The 17876-nt window shown below is 60.4% G+C and overlaps 1 protein-coding gene across 2 annotated transcripts in view; it reads left to right on the top strand.

The window, feature by feature from the left end:
- C3 (complement C3) overlaps positions 1-14427 on the top strand; it is a 32102-nt gene extending 17675 nt beyond the window's left edge. For both annotated transcript variants that reach the window (XM_048293102.1, XM_048293101.1), the window contains exons 20-40: positions 999-1138; positions 1218-1430; positions 2718-2784; positions 3440-3526; positions 3622-3825; positions 4375-4450; positions 4529-4688; positions 5328-5423; positions 5519-5669; positions 6095-6258; positions 6857-7015; positions 8140-8290; positions 8404-8455; positions 9041-9128; positions 9607-9693; positions 10283-10388; positions 10682-10771; positions 11404-11490; positions 11824-11907; positions 12741-12876; positions 14152-14427. In XM_048293102.1, the coding sequence (XP_048149059.1) occupies positions 999-1138; positions 1218-1430; positions 2718-2784; positions 3440-3526; positions 3622-3825; positions 4375-4450; positions 4529-4688; positions 5328-5423; positions 5519-5669; positions 6095-6258; positions 6857-7015; positions 8140-8290; positions 8404-8455; positions 9041-9128; positions 9607-9693; positions 10283-10388; positions 10682-10771; positions 11404-11490; positions 11824-11907; positions 12741-12876; positions 14152-14293 (2540 nt within the window). In that variant the 3' untranslated portion in view covers positions 14294-14427. The remainder of the gene's footprint in view (positions 1-998; positions 1139-1217; positions 1431-2717; positions 2785-3439; positions 3527-3621; positions 3826-4374; positions 4451-4528; positions 4689-5327; positions 5424-5518; positions 5670-6094; positions 6259-6856; positions 7016-8139; positions 8291-8403; positions 8456-9040; positions 9129-9606; positions 9694-10282; positions 10389-10681; positions 10772-11403; positions 11491-11823; positions 11908-12740; positions 12877-14151) is intronic.
- Positions 14428-17876: the final 3449 nt, after the last annotated feature.

Here is a 17876-nt window from a genome sequence, read left to right as displayed (position 1 = left end):
GGAGGACGAGGGAGTTTCTGGGGTCAAAGAAATCCCCCAAACCTTGGTGGAGGTCCCTGAGACCTGAAGGGTCCCCTAAAACCTGGAGGGGTTTGTTGGGATTTGAGGTATCTCCAAAATCTGAGGTGGAGATGCCCCAAAGTTTGGTGGCCGTCCTTGGGATTTGAGGGATCTCCTTGGGTCTTGAGGGATCTCCTTGGGTCTTGAGGGATCCTCTAAACATTGGGTGGACCCCATAGGACTTGAGGGGTCCCCTAAATCTTGGGGGGATTCCATGCAACTTAAGGGATCCCCTAAATGTTGGGAGAATTCCTTGGGAATTGAGAGATCCCCTAAATGTTGGGAGAATTCCTTGGGATTCAAGCGATCTCCTAAACCTTGGGAGGACTCAATGGGACTTGAGGAATCCCCTAAATCTTGGGAAGACTCCTTGGGACTCAAGGGATCTTCTAAGCTTTGGGAGGACCTCATAGGACTTGAGGGATCTCCTAAACTTTGGGAAGACTTGATGGGACTTGAGGGATCCTCTAAATCTTGGGAGAACTCCATGGGACTTGGGAGGACTCAGTGGGACTTGAGGGATCCCCTAAAGCTTGAGAGAACTCCTTGGGATTCAAGGAATCTCCTAAACCTTGGAAGGACTCGATGGGACTTGAGGAATCTTCTAAACCTTGGGAGAACTCCTTGCGACTTGAGGAATCCCCTAAATCTTGGGAGGACCCCATGGGACTTGAGGGATCTCCCAAACCTTGGAAGGACTCAATGGGACTTGAGGGATCCCCTAAACTTTAGGAAGACTCTGTGGGACTTGAGGAACCTTCTAAACCTTGGGAGGACTCCATGGGACTTGAGGCATCCCCTAAACCTTGAGCGGATCCCACAGTTCTTGATGGATCCCCTAAACCTTGTGAGGACTCCCTGGGCTTCCATGGACCTCTGAAGGCCTCTGGGGACACGAGGTGTCCCCCAACCCCAAACCCACATATCCCTAACCCCAGGGCTGTGCGTGGCCGACCCCTACGAGATCACGGTGATGAAGGACTTCTTCATCGACCTCCGCCTGCCCTACTCGGTGGTGAGGAATGAGCAGGTGGAGATCCGCGCCATCCTCTACAACTACTGGCTGCACGACATCACGGTCAGTTGGGGACATTTTCTGGGGACGCCGTGACCCTCCCCGGACCACACGTGTGACCCCCCCCACTGTCCCCGTCCAGGTGCGCGTGGAGCTGATCTACAACCCCGACCTGTGCAGCCCCTCCACGGCCAAGCAGCGCTACCAGCAGGTGCTGCGCATGAAGGCCGAGTCCTCGCGCACCGTGTCCTTCGTCATCATCCCCCTCAAGCTCGGCCTGCTGGACATCGAGGTCAAGGCGGCCGTCCGCAACCAGTACGTGGGCGACGGGGTCAAGAAGAAGCTCAGAGTCGTGGTGAGTGATGGTGGTATCCCTGAGGTTTCCCTGGCACGGTGATGTCCCTGTGTCCTTCTTCAGTGTGGTGGGGAATGGTGCCACCTCTGGTCACCAGTGGTGTCCCCAAGGGGTCAGTGTAGGGCCAGTCCTGCTTCATATCTTCATCGATTTAGTGTTTTTATTTAATGTCTTTATTGAGTTAATATCTTTATTTAATATCTTTATTGATGATCTGGATGGGGGGGATTGAGTCCACCATCAGCAAATCTGCAGATGACACCGAGCTGGGAGCGAGTGTGGACCTGCTGGAGGGCAGGAGGGCTCTGTAGAGGGACCAGGACAGGCTGGGGACAAGGGACAAACCCAACCATGGGAGGTTCAACAAGTCCGAGTGCCGGGTCCTTCACTTTGGCCACAACAACCTCTGCAGAGCTACAGGCTGGGGACAGAGTGGCTGGACAGCGGCCGGGCAGAGAGGGACCTGGGGGCACTGATGGACAGCAGGCTGGACATGAGCCCAGGTGGCCAAGAAGGCCAATGGCAGCTGGCCTGGATCAGGAATGGAGTGGCCAGCAGGAGCGGGGCAGGGATTGTCCCCCTGTACTCAGCACTGGTTGGGCCGCACCTCGAGTGCTGTGTCCAGTTCTGGGCCCCCAATTTAGGATGGACATTGAGGGGCTGGAGAGTGTCCAGAGAAAGGCAACAAGGCTGACGAGGGGTTTGGAGCACACGTGCTCCAAGGTTGTTCATCCTGGAGAAGAGGAGGCTCAGGGGTGACCCCATCACTGTCCACCACTCCCTGGCAGGAGGGGGCAGCCAGGTGGGGGTCAGTCTCTTGTCCTGGGTGACCAGCGACAGGACAAGAGGACACAGCCTTAAGCTGTGCCAGGAGACGTTTAGGCTGGACATTAGGAAGAGGTTCTTCGCAGAAAGGGTGGTTGGACATTGGAAGGGGCTGCCCAGGGAGGTGGTGGAGTCCCCATCCCTGGAAGTGTTCAAGACTGGACATGGCACTCGGTGCCATGGTCAGGGTGACAAGGTGGTGATGGGTCACAGGTTGGACTCGATGATCTCAAAGGTCTTTTCCAACCTGGTTGATTCTGTGATTCTGTGGTTCATCCTGGGATGAAGGATTGTCCCCTCAGGATGGCCAAGTGTGGCCTCCTGGGGGTGTCCCACTGTGTCCACCTGAGCTGGGGGTGCTGGTTTATACTGGGAGGCCTTTCCCGGCCGGTCCAGAGGGGTTGGGAAGGGGAAGACCCCAAACCCAGCCCCACCTTCAGCGCCGGACTCTGTCCTGGGCAGCCCGAGGGGATGCGGCTGGAGAAGACGGTGCAGATCATCGAGCTGGACCCACAGAAGAAGGGAGTCAGTGAGTGACCGCGTCTGAGCTCGGCCCCACGGGGGGGCTCGCCTGGGTCGGGGTCTGGGGCACCTCAGGGACAAGGGAGGTCCCACTGTGGGGCTGGAACATCTCAGGGGATGGAGAAGATACCCCCAAGAGCAGGTCTGGGATATCTTGAGGAACCAGGAAGTCCAACTGTGGGTCTGGGACATCTCAGGGGATGGAGGATGTACCCCCAAGGGCAAATTTGGGACATCTTGGAGGACAAGGGACACCCCACTGGGTCTGGGACATCTTGAGGGACCAGGGAGGTCCCACTGGGGCATCTCTGGGGACCAGAGAAGTTCCACGGTGGGTTTAGGACATCTTGAGGGACCAGGGAAGGCCCACTGTGGGTTTGGAACATCTTGAGGGATCAGGGAAGGCCCACTGTGGGTTTGGGACATCTTTGGGGACAAGGGAAGTCCAACTGTGGGTCTGGGTCATCTTTGGGGCCAAGACCCATCCCACCACCACAGAGCTGGGGCATTTCAAGGGAGAAGGGACATCCTGGTGTGACCCTGGAAGGTCTGGAGGGACAAGGGACACCCTGGTGTGGGGCGGGGCTGGGTCACCTCAGGGTTGAGCGCTGGGGGGGACACGGGGAGGATTTGGGGTCACCCATGTCCACCCCGTCGCACAGAGGGGGTGCAGGAGGAGCGAGTGAAGGCCGCGGATCTCTCGGACATCGTCCCCAACACGGAGTCAGAGACCAAAGTCAGCATCCAAGGTGAGCGCCGGGGAGGGGACACAGGTGGGGACAACCCAGGGAGGGGACAGGTGGGAGGGACATCTCCGGGCGTGACACGTCCCCTTGTGGCCTAGGCAACCCCGTGTCCATCATCGTGGAGAAGGCCATCGACGGGGCCAAGCTGAAGCACCTGATCGTGACCCCGTCGGGCTGCGGGGAGCAGAACATGATCGCCCTGACGCCCACGGTCATCGCCGTCCACTACCTGGACAACACCATGCAGTGGGAGAACTTCGGCATCGACCGCCGGGCCGGGGCCATCGAGCTGATCAGGAAAGGTGGGAGCAGCCCCAAAATGGTGGGAATGTCCTCAAAAGGGTAGGAACGTCCCTCAGTGGCCTCCCTCAGGTCACAAAATGTCCCTATCATCCGAGGTGGTGCAGGAGATGGCCCCTCTGGAGACGTGGGTTGGGTGCCACCAGTTTGGGGTTTCTGGAGTTACTGGTTTGCACTGGGATGGGCTCCTGAGTGGGTTGGTGGCCCAAGGCTTCCTCAGCTTGGGTGGGTGCTCCTTGTGTTGACCAACAGTTAGAGGGCGTTGGTGGCCTGATGGCACCTCCAGGTGTTCCTTCTCTTGGCCAATGGTTGAAGGGTGTTGGTGGCCCGAAGCCACCCCTGGACATCCCTCAGGTTGACCAACAGTTGGAGGACATTGGTGGCCTGAGGCCACCCCTGGATACTCCTTGTATTCACCAACGGTTGGAGGACATTGGTGGCCTGAGGCCACCGCTGGCCATCCCTCGCATTGACCAATGACTGGAGGACCTTGGTGGCCTGAGGCCACCCCCGGCCACCCCTTGCGTTGACCAACGTCCATCTCCTCGCAGGTTACACCCAACAGTTGGCCTTCCGCAAGCCCGACAGCTCCTACGCCGCCTTCATCAACCGCCCCTCCAGCACCTGGTGAGGTCCTGCTGCCACCGCCACCACCTGGCCTGGGTGACAGGCCCAGATGCGACACTCAGGTGTCCCTGTCCCCAGGTTGACCGCCTACGTGGTCAAGGTGTTCGCCATGGCCCGCAAGCTGACGGACATCGAGCACAGCGAGATCTGCGGCCCCGTCAAGTGGCTCATCCTCAACAAGCAGAAGCCGGATGGGGTCTTCCAGGAGGACGCTCCCGTCATCCATAAGGAGATGTTGGTAGGAGGACACCTCAACCCTGTCACTGCTGGTGGCTGAAGGTTGGGAGGACCTCAGGTGGAGGTCAGGTGAAGAGTGAGAGGGTCTTGGGTGGGCTTCAGGTGTTCCTGGGGTGGAGGTCAGGTGAACCTCAGGAATTTCTTGGGTGTTCCTTGGGTGAAGTTTGGGTGGGTTTTGGGTATTCCTCGGTTGAAGGTCAGAGGAACTTTGGGTGAAGTCGAGGTGTTTTCCTTGGGTGAAGCTTGGGTGAAGGTCAGATGGTCCTTGGGTGTTCCTTGGACTTTCCTGGGGTGAAGGTCAGGTGAAGCTCAGGAATTCCTTGGGTATTCTCTGGGTGAAGTTCGGTTGGGTTTTGGGTGTTCCTTGGCGGAAGGTCAGGTGAACCCCAGGAATTCCTCGGGTGTTCCTTGGGGGTTCTTTGGGTGTCCCTTGGGTGTTCCTTGCGTGAAGGTCAGGTGAAGGTCAGACATTCCTTGGGTGTTCCTTGGGGATTCTTTGGGTGTCCCTTGGGTGTCCCTTGGCCTGGTCAAGGACAGATTTTTGGAATGGGTTCCCGGGGCATGGCCGAGCGTTGGGTGGGGCAGAACTCGCTGGGAAAACCCCGATCCTGAGGATTTTTCCCTCTTTTTTATCCCCCAGGGAGGCTACGTAGGCGCCGAGCCTGAGGTGTCCCTCACCGCCTTCATCCTCATCGCCCTGGAGGAGGCACGGGAGATCTGCAAGGACCACGTCAACGTGAGTGACCCCACGTGGGGACAGGGACATTCCTGAGGTGCCAGGCCCTCATGGAAGCCACCTGAGATCCCAAATTTTCCGTCCTTTATTCCCAGAGCTTGGACGACAGCATCAACAAAGCTGCCAACTTCCTGGCCCGGCGCTATGAGCAGCTGGCCCGGCCCTACACGGTGGCCCTGGCATCCTACGCGCTGGCCCTGGCCGGGAAGCTCAAGAGCGAGAAGGTCCTCATGAAGTTCTCCAAAGGTGATACCTCAGTTGGGGGTGAAATTGGAGTGAAAGGAGGTGGTTTTGGGTCCTTATGAGATTTTGGGTCCTCATGAGGTTCTCCAAAGGTGACACCTCAACAGGGGGTGGAAACTGGGGTCAGGGGAGGTGGTTTTGGATTCTCATGAGGTTCTCCAGAATTGAAGCCTCACTTGGGGGTGGAAACTGTGGTCAGGGGAGGTGGGTTTGGGTCCTCCTGACATTCTCAAAGGTGACACCTTCACCTTGGGGTCCAAAGGGTTGAAACTGGGGTCAGAAGAGGTGGTTTTGTGTTCTCATGAGGTTCTCCAGAAGTGGTTTTGGATCCTCCAGAGGAGACACCTCACCTGGGGTTGTAATTTAGGCTCAGGGTGAGGTGGCTGTGGGGTCCCTGGTGTCTGAGGTTGTCCCCGCTGTCGCCGCAGGCGGGGCCAGCTGGGAGGAGCGCAATGCCCGCACCTACAACATCGAGGGCACGTCCTACGCGCTGCTGGCCCTGGTGCACATGAAGAAGTCGGAGCTGGCGGGGCCGGTGGTCCGGTGGCTCGCCCAGCAGAACTACTACGGAGGCGGCTACGGCTCCACCCAGGTGGGACATGGGACACCCCCGGCCATCCGCGGGGACATCTCAGGGGCACCTGGTGGCCCTGGGGATGACAGGGATGGGGGTTGTGGTTTTGGGGACATCTCAGGGCATGGGGGTCACCTCAGGGGTGACCCTGGTGTTCCAAGCGCTGGCGCAGTACCATGTGGACACACAGCCAATGTCCCCAAGCCCTGGTGACCCTCAGGCCACCAGGGGCACCCAGGAGCCCTTGTGGGCACTCCAACTGGTGTCCCCAAGCCCTGGTGACACCAGTGACCCTCAGGCTACAAGGGCCACCCAGGAGCCCTCATGGGCACTCCAACTGGTGTCCCCAAGCCCTGGTGACCCTGGTGACTCTGGCATCCCCTCAGCCACTCAGAAGCCCTTGTGGGCTCTCCACCCATTGTCCCCCAAGCCCTGGTGTCACCGGTGACCCTCAGGCCCCCATCCTGGTGTTCCAAGCTCTGGCCCAGTACTAGGTGGACACACAGCTGGTGTCCCCAAGCCCTGGTGACCCCAGTGATTCCAGTGTCCACTCAGAAGCCCTTGTGGGCTCTCCACCCATTGTCCCCAAGCCCTGGTGACCCTGCTGTCCCTTCAGGCCACCATCCTGGTGTTCCAAGCGCTGGCCCAGTACCAGGTGGCCGCAGAGGCCCAGCAGCAGCTGGAGCTGGACGTGTCGGTGCTGCTGCCGCGCCGCGCCAGCCCCGTCAAGTACCGTATCGAGAACCGCAACGCACTGGTGGCACGCTCCACTGAGGTACCTGTCCCTGTCCCTGGCACTGTCACCTGGCACCCGCCATGTGTCACCTTCATGTCCCAGGATAATCCTGTCCCCTCATCACGGCCTTGGTTGTTCGTGTCCCTTCCGTGTTCTGTCACCTCTGTGTCTTCTCAAGGCTTGGGATGTCCCAGGTTGAGCTTGTCCTCTGTGTCCTTGTCACCCTGTCACTGTCACCTCTGGGTCTCCTTATGTCCCAGGACAATCCTGTCCCCTCACCATGGCCTTGGTTGTTCTTGTCCCTTCCATGTCCCTTCAATGTCCATTCCACGTTTTCTCTCCTCCGTGTCTTCTCAAGGTTTGGGATGTCCCAGGGTGACCTTGTCCCCTGTGGCCTTGGCACCCTGGCACCCTGGCACCCTGGCACCTTTTCCCTGTCACCTCGTGTCCTGGGACAATCCTGTTCCTTCACCATGGCCTTGGTTGTTCGTGTCCTTTATGTCACCTCTGTGTCCTCTCAAGGCTTGGGATGTCCCAGGATGACCTTGGCACCTGGCACCCTTGTCCCTATCACTGTCACCCTGTCACTTTTATGGCCCAGGACAATCCTGCCCCCTCACCATGGCCTTGGTTGTCCTTGTCCCTTCCATGTCCTGTGCCCTCTGTGTCCTTGCAAGGCTTGGGATATCCCAGGATGACCTTGTGCCGTGTCACCATGTCACCATGTCACCATGTCACCCTGTCACCCTGTCCCTGTCACCTCTGGGCCTCTTTGAGTCTCAGCACCATCCTGCCCCCTCACCATGGCCTTGGTTGTCCTTGTCCCTTCCGTGTCCTGTCCCCTCTGTGTCCTTGCAAGGCTTGGGATGTCCCAGGATGACCTTGTCCCCTCCCTGGGATGTCCCTGTCACCTCCATGTCCCAGGCTGAGCTTGTCCCCTCCCTTGCGCTGACCTGCAATATCCCTGTCACCTCCTCCTCCTGATCTCTGTGTCCCCTCTGTGTCCTTCAACATCCCTGTCCCCTCTATCTCTGCAACGCTGTCGCCCCCTCCGCGTCCTGCCTGTCCCTGTCCCTTCTATGTCCCCTCCATGTCCCCACACACCCCTTCCTGTTCCTCCTGGGGACATCCCTGTCCCTTCCCAACGTCCCCTGTCCCCTCAGACCAAGCTGAACGAGGAATTCACCGTGAAGGCCGAGGGCGTGGGCAAGGGGACAATGACAGTGGTGACCGTGTACCACGCCAAGGTCCCCGAGAAGGACAACAAATGTGACAACTTCGACCTGAGCGTGAACGTGGAGGAGGTGAACATGGGTGAGTCCCCAACTGTCCCCTCCCTGTCCTCGCTGTGTCCCCCCGAGCCCCTCCCCGCCTCCCCTCTGTGCGCCCCGTGTCCTCTTCAAGGTCCCCTTGTTGTCCCCACCCAGGCAAGGAAGAGGAGGATGTCATCAGGTCTGTCAAGATCACCATCTGCACCAGGTGGGGACACTGGGGACGGCGGGGGCAGGGAGGGGACTGCGAGGGGACTGCGAGGGAGGGACACTGGGGACAGGGAGGGGAGTGGGGACACTGGGGACAAGGACATCAGGGTTAGGATGGGGACACTGGGGACAGGGAGGGGAATGGGGACATTGGGGACAGGGACATCAGGGTTAGGATGGGGACACTGAGGACAGGGAGGGGAATGGGGACATTGGGGACAGGGACATCAGGGTTAGGATGGGGACACTGAGGACAGGGAGGGGAATGGGGACATTGGGGACAGGGACATCAGGGTTAGGATGGGGACACTGGGGACAAGGACATCAGGGTTAGGATGGGGACACTGGGGACAGGGAGGGGAATGGGGACATTGGGGGGACAGTGATGTGAGGGAGAAGGATGGGGACATTGGGGACAAGGAGAGGAATGGGGACACAGGGATGTCAGGGAAAGGATGGGGACAACGGGGACACACAGGGCTCAGCCGCCACCTGGTCCCATGGGGACCCTTGGGAATGGGAACACTGGGGACACTGGGGTGGTTGGGGACAGGCGGGAGTGGCCTCAGCCCTGTCCCCACAGGTACCTGGACACCGTGGATGCCACCATGTCCATCCTGGATGTGTCCATGCTCACGGGCTTCTCGCCGGATGTCCAGGACCTGAGGAGGGTCAGTGTGGGGACATGGGGACACCCAGGGGGACCTGGGTGAGACAGGGGACCCCACGTTTTTGTGCCATTGTGTGTCACCATGTCCCCACACTGCCACATGTCCCCACATCCCTGTTGTCCCTGCGTGTCCCCACGTGTCCGGTGTCACCGTGTCCCTGTGTGTCCCCATGTCCTGATGCCGTTCTGTGTCCCCACATGTCCCCACATGTCCTGCGTTCCCCATGTCACCCTGTCTCCACATGTCCCCGTGGTGTCACGGTGTGTCCCCATGTGTCCCTGCGTGTCCCCCGTGCTTGTTGTCATGGTGTCCCCCGGTGTCCCTACGTGTCCTTGTGTGTCCCCTGTTCCCGGTGTCACAGCGTCCCCGGTGTCCCTGCGTGTCCCTGCATGTCCCTCATGTCACAGTGTCCCTGGTGTCCCCGCGTGTCTCCGCGTGTCCCTCGTGCCCAGAGTGACGCTGTCCCCGGTGTCCCCAGCTGTCCGAGGGGGTGGACAGGTACATCTCCAAGTTCGAGCTGGATCAGGGAGCGGAGCGGAGCAACGTCGTCATTTACCTGGACAAGGTGGGGACACAGAGGGGACACTGGGGACACGGGGGTGGGAACTGGGAGGTGGGGAAAGGGATGGGGACAGGGATGAGGATGGGACAGGACAGGGATGGGGACAGTGACAAGATGGGAGAGGAATGGGGACGTGATAGCACAGGGACAGAGATGGGATAGGGATGGGACAGGGACCAGGAGGGAGTGGGGGACATGGGCAGGGACAGGAGGGGACAAGGATGGTGATGAAGGTGGGGACACAGAGGACAATGGGGACAGGAGGGACATGGGGACAGGGACAAGATGAGACAGGGATGTGAGAGGACAGGGATGGTGACAGGGACAGGATGGGACAGGGACCAGGAGGGAGTTGGGGACATGGGCAGGGACAGGAGGGGGACAAGGATGGGATGGGGACAGACAGTGTTGGAGACAGAAGTGGGTGACACAGAAACAGTCTCAAGGTGGTGACAAGGACAGAGATGGCTCCAGGTGATGGGTGGGGACAGCATGGGGACATGGCTGGGGACAGGACCGGAGGGTTGGGGAGGAGCTTCACAGTCTGTCTGAGGGCCACCCCCATGTCCCCGTGTCCCCGCGCTGTCCCCAGGTGTCTCACAAGGCCCAGGAGTGCTTCGCCTTCAAGGCCCACCAGAGGTTCCAGGTGGGGCTGATCCAGCCCGCGGCCGTCAGCGTCTACAGCTACTACAGCATCGGTGTGTCACCCGGGTCACCTGGGTCACCCTTGTCACCTGGATCACCCTGGGGTGCCCTGGGTCATCCTTGGGTCCCCTCCACCCCCACACCCTCCGAAGTCCCCTCCATGTCCCCTCCTGTGCTTTTGTCCCACTGATCTCCTCGCTCTGTGTCCCCTCACTCTCCTCCCCCGCTAAGCGTCCCCACCCTGATGTCACCACGCTGTCCCCACACCTCCTGCTGGGCCTCAGTTGATGTCCCCTGCTGTCCCCCCATGTCCCCTGATGTCCCAGATGTCCCCATGTCCCCGCAGACGATCGCTGCACCCGGTTCTACCACCCGGACAAGGAGGGAGGGAAACTGAACAAGATCTGCCAGGGGGACGTTTGTCGCTGTGCCGAAGGTGACGCTGGGGACATGGGGACACGGGGGGTGGGATGGGATGACAGCACTGGCAGGGTGGGACACTCCATGGCCATGAGGGGACATGTCATGGCCATGATGGAACACCTTGATGTGGTGGGACACTTCATGGCCATGATGGGAACGTGTCCCCGCCACGATGGGGACATGTCCCTGCCATGGTGGGACACGTCAAGGTCATGATGGGGACATGTCACGGCCAGGATGAGAAAAGTCACAGCCATGGTGGGACACAATGGCGAGATGTCACACGTCATGACCGTGATGGGGACATGTCCCTGCCGTGGTGGGACACGTCACGGTCATGATGGGGACATGTCACAGCCAGGATGAGACAAGTCACAGCCATGGTGGGACACAATGGCGAGATGTCACACGCCATGACCGTGATGGGGACATGTCCCTGCCGTGGTGGGACACGTCATGGCTGCGGTGGGGACACATCGCTGCCACAATGGGACACATCATGCCCGTGGTGGGGACACGTCATTGATGAGATGTCACATGTCATGACTGTGATGGGGACACGTCCCTGCTGGATCCTGACCTTGTCATGGCTGTGTCCCCATGATGTCCCCATGATGTCCCCATGATGTCCCCGTGTCCCCACAGAGAGCTGCTTCAACCGGCAGGAGCAACACGAGGCCATCACCGTCAACCAACGCATCCAGCGCGCCTGCGAGCCTGGAGTGGACTTTGGTGGGACATGGGGACAGTGGGGACAGCAGGGACAATGGGGGCATTGGGGACACAAGGACAATGGGGACACTGGGGACATTGGGGACATCAAGGACATTTGGGATATTGGGGACATTGGGGGTTGGGGGCATTGGAGACTGGAAACATTGGGGACATTGGGGGCATTGGGGACAATGGGGACATCAAGGACATTGGGGACATTGGGTCATGGTGGGTGGAGCTGGGGACAGAAAGGCTGTGGGTGGGGACATTGGGGACATCAAAGGGGCAGGGAGGGACACAGCGGGGCCACCCCAGCGGGAATGACAGCGCTGTCCCCGTGTCCCCTGGCAGTGTACAAGGTGAAGCTGGTGGACCGCGAGGAGACCCCGTCCCACGACAATTACGTCATGAAGGTCCTGACGGTCATCAAGATGGGTACGGCCACCGCGAGCAGGGGACAAGGCCACCTCGGGGGGGGGGGGGGGACAAAGCCACCAAGGAGGGTGAAAAAGCCACCCCGGGGTCACCTCAGGGGGGACAAGGAAACCATGGGGGGACAAGGCCACCATGGGGGAGGAAAAGGCCACTCTGGGAGGGGCACAAGGCCACCTTGGGGGACAAGGAAACCGTGGGGGGGGACAAGGGAACTGTTGGGGGACAAGGCCACCCTGGGAGGGACAAGGACATCATGGGAGGACATGCGAACCGTGGGGGGACAAGGTCACCTCAAGAGGGGGGCACGGCCACTTCAGGGAGACACGGCCACACTTGGAGGGACACAATCACTCTGGGGGGGAAAAGGCCACCAAGGGGGGGGACAAGGCCACCACAGGGCGGGTGTGACAAGGTCACCAAGGGGGAGAAACAGCCACCTCCGGGGGGATGAGGCCACCCCGTGGAGGGACACGGTGAGGGTCATCTGGGGCTGGGGACACAGAGGTGGGAGTTGAAGTCACCCAAGGGTTTTGGGGACACCCAGGTGGGTTAGAGACACACAAGGGGGCTGACGTCACCAAGGTGGGGTTGGTGTCACCCAAGGGAGTTTGGGGTTACCCTGGTGGGTTGGGGACACCCAAATGAGTTGATGTCACCCAGGTGGGGTCGGTGCCACCCAGGTGCGTTGGGGACCCCCAAAGCTGCTGGCAAAGCCAGAGGGACCTGGTCCCACCCACAGCCAGTGCCAGCAGGGGGGTGGTGCCACCACAGCTGCTCTGTTTGGGGGGTGGAGGTGACACGGTGACACGGTGACACGGTGACACTGTGACCAGGCACGGACGAGGACCCCGCCGACAGCAGCAGGACATTCGTGAGCCACCAGCAGTGCAGGGACAGCCTGAACCTGCGCAAGGGACAGGACTACCTGGTGTGGGGACAGGCCAGCGACCTCTGGGTCACCGGCAGACGGTAGGGACACTGGGGGGGACACTGGGGGGACACGGGAGGGACATGGGAGGGACACAGGAGGCCATGGGGGGACACAGGGACACGTGGGGGGGATGTGGAAGGGGTCTGTGGGGACAGGGAGGGACACTGGGACGGGGCAGGGGGATAGGGGGACACTGGGGTGGGGAGAGGGGACAGGGGGACAAAGGGACGGGGAGAGGGGACAGGGGGACGTGGGAACATGGGGCTGTGAGGGACATGGGGACGGGGAGGGCACAGGGACTGGCGAGAGGGGATGGAGGGACACGGGGACAAGGCGGGGGATATGGGGACAGGGGACAGGGGGACACAGGGACAGGGGAGACATGGGGACAGGGAGGGACAAGGGGACAGGGGGACACAGGGATGGGGAGGGCACGGGGACGGGGCAGAGGGAGAAGGTGGGGACAGCAAGAGGACACAGGGGACTCTGTCCCCATTGTCCCCATTGTCCCCATTGTCCCCATTGCTCCCCATTGTCCCCATTGCTCCCCATTGTCCCCCATTGTCCCCACTGTCCCCCTATATCCCCATTGTCCCCATTGTCCCCACTGTCCCCATTGTCCCCACTGTCCCCTCTATCCCCATTGTCTCCACTGTCCCCACTGTCCCCTCTATCCCCATTTTCCCCATTGCCCCCCATTGTCCCCATTGTCCCCACTGTCCCCTATATCCCCATTGCCCCCCATTGTCCCCATTGTCCCCACTGTCCCCTATATCCCCATTGTCCCCATTGTCCCCTATATCCCCATTGCCCCCCATTGTCCCCACTGTCCCCTATGTCCCCATTGCCCCCATTGCCCCCCATTGTCCCCACTGTCCCCTATATCCCCATTGTCCCTTTTGTCCCCACTGTCCCCGTTGTCCCCACTGTCCCCTATATCCCCACTGTCCCCTATATCCCCACTGTCCCCGTTGTCCCCATTGTCCCCTATATCCCCACTGTCCCCGTTGTCCCCATTGCCCTCCATTGTCCCCACTGTCGCCTATGTCCCCATTGCCCCCATTGCCCCCCATTGTCCCTCTTGTCCCCACTGTCCCCTATATCCCCACTGTCCCCGTTGTCCCCACCGTCCCCTATATCCCCACTGTCCCCTATATCCCCATTGTCCCCATTGCCCCCCATTGTCCCCACTGCCTCCCTTACCCCTGCTGTCCCCCGTTGTCCCCACAGTCCCCAACATTCCCCTATATCCCCACTGCCCCTCTTGCCCTCGTTGTCCCCCGTGTCCCCATCGCTGTCCCCTGTGTCCCCAGCTTCTCGTACCTGATCGGGAAGGACACGTGGCTCGAGGAGTGGCCCTCGGAGGAGTCGTGCCAGGACCCCGCCCTGCAGGGACGCTGCCAGGACTTTGTCGAGTTCTCCGAGGCCATGACCCTCTTCGGGTGTCCCAACTGAGTCCCCACCCCGCCCCCGGGTTGTCACCAACCCTCGGGTGTCACCAACCCTCAGGTGTCACCAACCCTTTTGGTCACCTTTTGTCCCCTCCCCCCTCCCCTTTTTTTTTTGGTTAAAAAAGTCATTTCTGAGCACCTGGCTCAGGGTGTCTGTGGAGGGGGACACGTGGGAGGTGGTGGGGACCCCAGAGGAGAGAAGAAGGTGGTGGGGACATCAGCTGGGTCATGGGGACACCAGCGTGGACAGTGGGGGGTGGGGACACCACAGAGGACACGGAGACACCAGAGGGGTCATGGGGACATGATAAGGGACATGGGGACACCAGAGGGGGCAAGAGGGTGGTGGGGACCCCATAGGGTTGATGGAGTCATGGGGACACCAGAGGGGTTGCAGGGACACCAAGGAGGGGCATGGGGACACCAGGGGGGACAGGGGGACACCAAAGGGGACTTGGTGCCACCAGAGGGGACAAGAGGGTGGTGGGGACTCCATAGAGGTCATGGGGGACACACTAAGGGACATGGGGACACCGGAGGGGACAAGAGGGTGGTGGGGACTCCAAAGGGGTTGATGGAGCCATGGGGACATCATAGGGAACATGGGGACACCAGAAGGGCCACAGGGACATCATAGAGGGACATGGGGACACCATAGGGGGTGTGGGGACACCATAGGGGACATAGAGGGTTTGTAAGGGACAAGGGGATGGGGGGGGACTCCCTAGGGGTTGGTCGGGTCATGGGGACACCAGAGGGGACATGGGACACCGTGGGGGACACCAGGATGTGTGTCACCACCAGGACTCCGTAGGGGCTGGTGTGGTCATGGGGACAATGTAGGGGACAGGGGGACTTTGTAGGGGACAAGAGGGTTCTGGGGGCTCCACTGGGGTGTTGGGGTCATGGAGACACTGTAGGGGGACAGGGGGACTCAAGGGGACACCATAAGAGACACCAGGATTGTGGGGTCTCCATAAGGGTTATGGGGACACCAGAGGGATCATGGGGAACACAAGGGGACACCTTGGGGGACAGCAGGATTGTGGGAACTCCCTAGAGGGTGATGGGGTCGTGGGGACACCACAGGTGACATCATAGAGGTCACGGGGACACCATGAGGGTCATGGGGCCACCAGAGGGGAAATGGGGCCACCAGAGGGGACATGGGGACATCATAGAGGGCATGGGGACACCACAGGTGACATCATAGAGGTCACGGGGACTCCATAAGGGGCATGGGGACACTGCAGGGGCTGATGGGGTCATGGGGACACCAGGAGGGTCATGAGGCCACCAGAGGGGAAATGGGGCCACCAGAGGGGACATGGGAACATCATAGAGGGCATGGGGACACCATAGGAGACGTAGGGACTCTGCAGGGGCTGATGGGGTCACGGGGACACGGCAGGAGTCATGGGGACCCCACAGGGGGCTTGAGGCCACCGGAGGGGACAGGGGGACACCACAGGGGTGCTGCACAACCCTCGGAGCACAACGCGGGGTGCACAACCCGTGGTGCTCCACGTCCTCGGTGCTCCTCATCCCTCAGCGCACAATCCTCGGAGAACAACCCTCGGTGCTTCATTTCCTCGGTGCTGCACAACCCTCTGTGCACAACCCTCAGAGAACAGCCCTGGGTGCAAAATGCTGACTGTTGCACAGCTCTCGGTGCTGCACAACCCTCGGTGCACACCCTGGCATGCACAACCTGCACAACCCCCGGTGCTGCACAACCCTGTGAGCACAGCCCTCAAAGAACAGCCCTGGGTGCACAACCCTCGATGCGGAACAACACTGGGTGAAAAATGCTGACTGTTGCACAGCTGTCAGCGCTGCACAACCCTCCGTGCACACCCTGGCATGCACAACCTGCACAACCCTCGGTGCTGCACAACCCTGTGAGCACAGCCCGGGGTGCAAAACCCTCGGTGTAAAACCCTCCGTGCTTCACAACCCTCGGTGCACAACCGGGGCTGCACAACCCGCACGACCCCCAGAGCTGCACGCCCTCGGTGCTGCACAACCCTCGGTGCACAACCCTCAGAGAACAGCCCTGGGTGCAAAATGCTGACTGTTGCAGAGCCCTTGGTGCTGCACAACCCTCGGTGCACACCCTGGCATGCATAACCTGGAGAACCTCCGGTGCTGCACAACCCTCCGTGCACAACCCTCAGAGAACAGCCCTGGGTGCAAAATGCTGACTGTTGCACAGCTCTCGGTGCTGCACAACCCTCTGTGCACACCCTGAGATGCACAACCTGCACAACCCTTGGTGCTGCACAACCCTCGGTGCACAACCCTCAGAGAACAAACCTGGGTGCAAAATGCTGACTGTTGCACAGCCCTTGATGCGGAACAACCCTCCGTGCACACCCTGGCATGCACAACCTGCACAACCCCCGGTGCTGCACAACCCTCCGTGCACAACCCTCAGAGAACAGCCCTGGGTGCACAACCCCCGGGGCTCGCCTTGGGGTGCAGAGTTTGCACCCCAAATTCTTCACCCCGAACTTCACACCCCAATCCCAGCTCCTCCCAGCACCCCCAAATCTACACCCCAAGCCCAACACCCCAAACTCTGCACCCCCAAATCCACGCCCCAATCCCAACACCCCAAAATCGCACCCCAATTCCAACACCCCAAACTCGCACCCCAACCCCAGCACCCCAGACTCTTTACTCCGAACCAAACACCCCAATCCCAGCTCCTCCCAGCACCCCCAAATCTACACCCCAAGCCCAACACCCCAAACTCTGCAGCCCCAAATCCGCACCCCAAACCCTGCACCCCCCAATCCACACCCCAATCCCAACACCCCAAAATCGCACCCCAATCCCAGCACCCCAAACTCTTCACCCCGAACTCCACACCCCAATCCCAGCTCCTCCCAGCACCCCCAAATCCACACCCCAAGCCCAACACCCCAAACTCTGCAGCCCCAAATCCCCACCCCAAACCCTGCACCCCCAAATCCACACCCCAACCCCAACACCCCAAAGTCGCACCCCAATCCCAACACCCCAAAGTCGCACCCCAATCCCAGCACCCCAAACTCTTCACCCCGAACTCCACACCCCAATCCCAGCTCCTCCCAGCACCCCCAAATCCACACCCTGAACCCCACATTTCCCACCCTAAACCCTGTCCCCCAAATAATGCCCCCCAATCCCCTCACCCCAAACCCTGCACCCCACATTTCCCACCCCAAATCCTGCCCCGCAAACCCTGAACCCCACATTTCCCACCCCAAACTCTGCCCCCCAAATTCTGCCCCCCAAACCCTGAACCCCACATTTCCCACCCCTCACCCCACACCCGCGCCCCGTTCCCACGCCCGTGTGGGCCCCCCGCGGTTTCCGGAACTTTCCGGAACCTTTTCCTTCACCCGGAGCCGCCGCAGCCCCACAGAGACTTGTGGGGCACAGAAATGTGGGGGGCAGGAGGTTCTGGGGACAAATTTGGGGGGGATCTGGGGCAAATTTGGGGGTTCTGGGAGAATTTGGGGGGATCTGAGGCAAACTGAGGGGATCTGGGGCAGTTTCGGGGGGACCTGGTGCAAATTTTTGGGGATTTAGGGGAATTT

The sequence above is a fragment of the Corvus hawaiiensis genome (genome assembly GCF_020740725.1).
Source record: "Corvus hawaiiensis isolate bCorHaw1 chromosome 32 unlocalized genomic scaffold, bCorHaw1.pri.cur SUPER_32d, whole genome shotgun sequence".
Lineage (NCBI taxonomy): Eukaryota > Metazoa > Chordata > Aves > Passeriformes > Corvidae > Corvus > Corvus hawaiiensis.
Note: the sequence above shows the minus strand (reverse complement) of the source record. Positions and strands in the feature narration are given on the sequence as shown.